This window comes from Nicotiana tabacum, chromosome 2, assembly GCF_000715075.1.
Source record: "Nicotiana tabacum cultivar K326 chromosome 2, ASM71507v2, whole genome shotgun sequence".
NCBI classification, from domain to species: Eukaryota; Viridiplantae; Streptophyta; class Magnoliopsida; order Solanales; family Solanaceae; genus Nicotiana; species Nicotiana tabacum.
The window spans coordinates 64,016,150-64,022,588 of record NC_134081.1 but is presented as its reverse complement, the minus strand read 5'-3'; the positions used below and the strand labels follow the sequence as shown (position 1 = coordinate 64,022,588).

General features: G+C 36.1%; 1 protein-coding gene across 1 annotated transcript; it reads right to left on the bottom strand.

Annotated features, from left to right (window-relative positions):
* Positions 1–1,860: 1,860 nt before the first annotated feature.
* Positions 1,861–5,980, bottom strand: LOC107775356 (receptor-like kinase TMK3). Its single transcript, XM_016595084.2, has 2 exons — positions 3,142–5,980; positions 1,861–2,681 (listed from the first exon to the last, which is right to left on the bottom strand). Exons 1-2 carry the CDS (start codon positions 5,498–5,500, stop codon positions 2,173–2,175), a joined length of 2,868 nt encoding a protein of 955 aa, XP_016450570.1. The 5' UTR covers positions 5,501–5,980; the 3' UTR covers positions 1,861–2,172.
* Between the last annotated feature and the right edge of the window lie 459 nt (positions 5,981–6,439).

Sequence of the window (6,439 nt, the reverse complement as noted above, 5' to 3'; positions counted from 1 at the left end):
TTATTTTTGTTATGGAAAAAAATAATTCAGCCTGGACGGAAAAAAATAAATCAAAGTTTCCGACCGAATTCGGTCGGTATGCTTGAATGTTTTTAATTAAATTTTATTTTGGTAGATAATATGCAAGTCTGACCAGGTCTTGGTCAAAGATTGATCAATTTTCGACCGACATCGGTCGAAACTTTTATGTGTCAGATATAACAGTGTTTCTTTATTGTGAGATCACTTTTTTCGACCGAAAGTGGTCGGTATCTTTTTGTAAAAAAATTTATTTGACTTTTACGACCAATTTAGATATTTTCCGACCGATTTCAGTCGGTTTCTTCTTCTGACTGATTTCTGTCGGATGGTGTGGACGGATTTTGGTAAATTTCTTGTAGTGATAGGAGTATTACTTTTACAAAAAGAAAAAGAACAATATGTATTAGTGTGCATACATAAAGGAGAAGGGCATAACTTTTATTGCATCATGCATAAACTCTTTTAAGTGCTCACCAGTATTTGTAAGCTTAATCTTTGATTTTTTTCGCGCTTCTATTAGCATTTTCCTTTATAGTTTATTGATAACTACAGAGATTTTATATTTAAAATTGATGCTAGTTATAATGTCAATTACCATCACATTTCTGAAATAAATAAAATCCTCTTCTTTTAGATTCACTAACTCTTAGTATACTGACGTAAAATTGATTTTTAACAAACACTATACTCCATTATCTTGCAGCATGGCTAATTATTCTTAACGGAAACATTAACTCAGATTGAAGTGACCAATTAACTGATATCAAAATTTGGGTTCAAAATCGGGTAAAAATGAAAACTAAACTAAAAAATAAAACTAAGAATGCAAATAGGATTTTAAGGGCAAATCTTTTAATGTACAAATATCAAACCTACGATTATAGACTTCTTTTCTTTATAACAATGATGTTTAAACTATTTGTGCCCCCAGCTCAAATATTTCACAGGTACTTGCTATTTCCTGCCCTTTGAAGCAGAATGGCTAAGAACGTGTTTGAAAATTACAAATATTATTCTTGGAAATTATTCTCTTATTTTACAAGCAAAGTATGTTATGTAAATAGTATTTGTAAACCAAAGTTTAAGTGCATATTAATATAGTCAACATCATGCAAAGATAGCTAGGAGCCCCAAGCTAATTAGAGGGTGAATTTGATATGTTGGGTTAGGAAACCTATGCAAAGCGACAAGGACAAGCACCAAATTGTGGACCAAATCCTGTGACTACGATAAGGAAATCTACATCTACATCCCCTTGAATTATATATGCTACTAATCCTAGATGGTAGTACAAATTAAAGTCTTAATTCCATGTCAATCAAGTAATTTCGTTAGTTTGAAGGCCATTTTTTTTATGCTTGAAAATGACCTCCTTGCTAAAATTTGACAATGCCAACTGTTTCTGGTTGGAATTCTACATTTTAGCTTGGTCGGTTGAAGCTTAATTTAGTGGTGCACATATATGGGTTTTTCTTACCTAGCAACTGAGGGGAAAGATCAGAAACAAAACCTCAGCCATGTCTTTTATGTGCCAAAGGAAGGTAAAGAATGGATTAAACTATGCCTCTTAATACTCCGGCTGGTTGACTACTCGAACTTTCACCAACAGATTAACTTTAAATTTTAGCCTATAAATTAAAATAGGAACAAAACAAGATAGTCTCCATACTTACCGTTGACAGATATATCATACTTTTTCTCAAAGCAACAGTGATGAGGGAAAACATAAGGGTTAACATCTCAATGTCTTGCCATATTTAAGCTGCTGACCTGACAGAAGAAGCCATCGACACTAAGGGCTATTTCAACATATCACTATTTTTCTCAGTCCAAAACTTCTGAAGCAGCAAATTAAAGCGTGCTAATATATAAAGTAAGCAAAATTGTGGTACAAAATGCTCTAAAATTCTCACTCTAGTATAGTCACTGTGTGAGGAGCTCACCTGGTAAATAGTTCTCCTTCATCACTATTCTATATCTACATCTCACACAAAGAAACTAAGGCGACACATTATGTATCATGGCCTTTTAAATTTCTAATACATTCACATTGAAGAAAACAACTGAAAGAAAGCAGGTGGAATAGGATCAAAATCTCACAAATACAAAAGAAAATTGCTATCTACATCTACTACGCACAAGTACCTCCTTTTATCTACCATCAGCTGATGTAAAGGACTCCGCAAATCCGGTTGGTCTTGCAGGGATACTACCCTTACTGTCCTCGAGGTCCACATAACTCAAGTCTTTTCCTTCCGATTCTTGCCATCCCTTCACCATTTGATTGAGGGGAAGACTGTAATCGATACCACAATATTCCTCCGGATCATCCTCAAGAGGCTTCCATTTCTCAACAAGTGGGCTTAGTACATTCACAGCGTATCCCATATCGGGCCTTTGGCCTGGTTCTCTTGCAGTGCAGTGACCGGCAAGTTCAGCTAAGGTTGAGATGCTCCCAATTATCTCCTCTTTAACATCCAGAGCTGGATCAATGGCTGCCATAAGCTTCTCTTTAGTGGATTTGATATTCCAGAACCATGCAACCAAGTACTGGCTTTCCTCGGGTCTATCCTCATCAAGTGCCATCATACCAGTTAGCAACTCCATTAGCACAACACCGAAGCTAAAGACATCTGCTTTCGTGGTGATTTTACCCGTTACTGGATCAAATCAGCAGGTCATATGAGTTAAGAATTGGGAATGCCAAAATAATTAGCTATACTTCAGAATTGAGTTCAGCAAACTCTACGGGTCTATCAAAGTAAAGATTGTCTTATAAACATGCCTTTTTGAAATAATCATATTTTCTTTCTCTTTGATAAAGTAAGCCTTCTTAAAAATCATCTCATCATTGAACACAGTCAAAGTACTGATTTTGATGCTGGCATTTCGCTTTAATCTCTTTTTTTGTGTTTCGGTGCAATGAGAAAAAAAAAAATTATTGTTTATGCATTTCATATGCAAATAATTAAAAGAGCTCAATGAGATGTCCTTATTGAAGAAAGACAGAAATTCAAACCTAGGCTACATGAATAACTCCTCAAATAGTTATACTAAGACTGAAAGTAGACAGTATTTCCTAACACTTCAAATAGCAATATAGAAAACAAAAATGGTTACCTGCATATTCAGGTGCCAGATATCCAAACGTTCCGGCCAGCCTGGTGACCACAGATCTCTCTCCATCAGGAGCAATTTTCACGAGTCCAAAGTCAGACACTTTTGCTCGGAAATCATCACCCAGCAATATATTTGAGGATTTGAGATCTCTGTGTATGAAGCTCTGATGAGCCAACGTGTGTAGATACTCCATCCCTCTAGCAACATCTAAGGCAATATAAAGCCTCTTCTTCCAAGAGAGAGGCTCCAATTTGAAGTTTTTCCAGTGGAAAAGATGCCTACTAAGAGCACGTTGTGGCATGTACTCATATACCAGAATTCTTTCATTACCTTCAACAGAGTATCCTAATAGAGATACTAAATGCCGATGTCGGACTTTTGAAAGAACAGCAATTTCAGATCGAAATTCATCCAAAGCTTTGTTGCTAATTATCCCAGCCTCCATTCTTTTGACAGCTATTTGTGTCCCATCATCTAATTCTCCCTTATAAACCACGCCAAATCCACCACGCCCAAGTTCATTTTCTGGAGAAAAATTCTTAGTCACATTCCTAAGTACCTGAACCGATATGAGCAAATTCCCAGCTTCAATCATATGGGACTCACCACTATGTATGCTAGCAGAACTACTTTCATTCAACGTGGAAAGACTTCCATTAGTGTGATTGGCAATTGCAATCTTGATCACACTATCAGAATCAGACGGATCTCTAGGATGAACCACAAGAGCAGTCGACGCTAGATGCTTATCTTTACTCTTCTTACGGACGTAAATGCACAACGGAATAGCAAGACAAACCAAAACTACAAAACCTGCAATAGGACCCACAACTATGGCTAACTTAAACTTGGAACCTTTCTTTTCTGGTGACTGCTCACCGGGTTTAACAATCACAGAGCTCGAACCGCTGGGTCGTGAAGATGGTACAGACGAAGAGGGTGAAGTCGCAGGGGTTGTGCTGTTGTTTGGCGAAGGGTTTGCTCCAGGAGTACCAGAGGTCAGTTGTGGATTCCCATTTAAAACAAGTTTCAAAGGGGTGGTAAATTTTGGCAGAGGCGGGGAAATATTGTTATTACTCAAATCAAGGACAGACAAAGATTTCAAGCTAGTCCAAGTAGATGGAATAAAACCAGAAAGATTATTAGATCCAAGATAAATGTGAGTAACAGATTCAAGGTTTGCAATTGAAGGACTCAAGGTCCCAGAAAGATTAGACCTAGGCAAGTTTATGACACTAACCTTTTGGTTATTGCCACAGCTTAATCCCCACCAACTTGCATCACAAGGATTATTACCAGACCATGATTCAACAAGCCTAGAAGGATAATTCACCCCATCAAGAAACTCCAAAAGTGCCATAACTTCTAAGGCACAAGCTGCCCCTTGTTTGGTTTGACAAAAAGGGTTGGATTGGAAACTAACATTAGTAGCCTTGAACTTAGGAACTGGACCCATAAAATGATTATTATTCAAATCAAGACTGTCTAATGGCATATTAGCTAAACTTTCAGGGATTAAACCAACAAGATCATTGCTATTCACATTGAATTCCTTTAGAATTGTTAAATTACCAATCCCCTCTGGGATTTTACCTGAAAATCTGTTCCCATGAAGCCAAAGACTTGTGAGTGACACCATTGTTGTAACAACATCGATTGGACCACTCATCCCATTACCAGATTGATCATTCAACCAAAGCTTCTTGAGCACTGCATCTTTGAAAGTGCTTGGAATAGGCCCTGAAAGCCTATTTGTGGACAGCAACAAAACCTCTAAAGAAGACATAGTTCCAAGAAATTCAGGCAAAGGACCAGCCAAACTACAGTTCATCATTGTCAAATTGAGCAACTGAGCTGAATCTTGCAATCCACTTGGTAATGACCAACCAGTAGTAGCATTCAGAGGGTTACTATCCAAAGCCAAAACTTGTAGATTCACAAGTCCATTGAAAAAATCTGATGGGATTGTGTCAAATTGGTTGAAATCCAAGTAAGCAAACTTCAATTCAGACAAGCCACTGAAAGATGGCAACTTCCCGCTAAATTGGTTCTTTTGCAAGCCCAAATTTGTGAGCTTTGACAACTGATTCAAGTTGTGTGGTAAAGGGCCTTTTAATCCCAAACCCATGACTTGAATCTGCTGAATTCTGGTGCCAGTACACACAATATGTGGCCAAACGGGAGAATCACAGGGGTCTCCACCCTTATTAGGCCATTTCAAAAGCTCGGGATTTTCCAGTCCTTTTCTGAATTCATTGATAATGGCAAAGTCATTGGGGTCTGTAACACTGAAAACAAGTGAAGCAAGAGCAAGAAACAGTGTCACAACAAGCTCCATACATGATGCACAAAGCACCATTGGACATGCATTTAACACTCCCCACTGAAACAGAACCGAAGAAAGCTACTGTAACATGTGCCACCTAATGGTCAAATATTGAGACAAAGAGAGGTGGAAAAGAGAGAGTGATAATTGGAGTGAGAAAAAGCAAACTGCTTTTGCTACTAATATGGTGGTGTTCTTGCTGACAATCACAGGGTTTTTAGAGTGTAATCCAAAATAAAATTAGTAAATAGACAAAAATAAAATTCAAAAAGCCAAAAAATAATTTTAAAAAAAGAATAGAAAAGAAATGAAGAATCTGTTAGTGAAGATTTAGGAGCAAGAAATGACCATAAAAAGTGGATGTTCCAAGAGAAACGCTTATCCAAGAAACTACATATATAATGAATGTCTGTTTAGAGGGAAATTAAACTTGTCTTGGATTTTCGCTGTACTATGAAGGAAAGTGCTGGTAGGGCACCTGTGAATATATTTAGAGCATGTTTGGTCAAGTTTCTTCGAGAGCAAAAGTACGAAAAATTTGAGATGGTTGGCCAGGATGAAAAAGAGAGCCATTTTTCTGTTTTTCGGGAAAAATTATAAATTCTAATTTCTTCAAAAAAGTAGAAGAAATAAAAAATTAATTTATTTAAGACAAAAATATCTTTGTAATAAATTTATATTTTTAAATTATTCCTTATTAATATAAATTTTTTCTTTTCCTTTTTTTTTACCATAAATTTCTTCTTTTTTTATTTTCATCATTTTTTATTCTCTTTCTCCTATTCCTCCTTTGAATGTTCTCTCCAATATAAATAGATCTTTTATTTTACATAGTGATGTATAGGAGTAAATTTTTAATTTATATTGAATGATGTATTTTGATATATTTAAATCTCACGTAAATAATACCAGGTACCTAATATTGATGCTTTAGAATAACTATATTTTATATTAATTAAAATCTTTAATTTA

Coding starts and splice junctions, on each gene's coding strand:
- LOC107775356 (XM_016595084.2), bottom strand. CDS start 5,500: ATGGTGCTTTGTGCATCATGTATGGAGCTTGTTGTGACACTGTTTCTT. Junction 2,682..3,141: donor TCTGGCACCTGAATATGCAG/GTAACCATTTTT, acceptor GATTTGATCCAG/TAACGGGTAAAATCACCACG.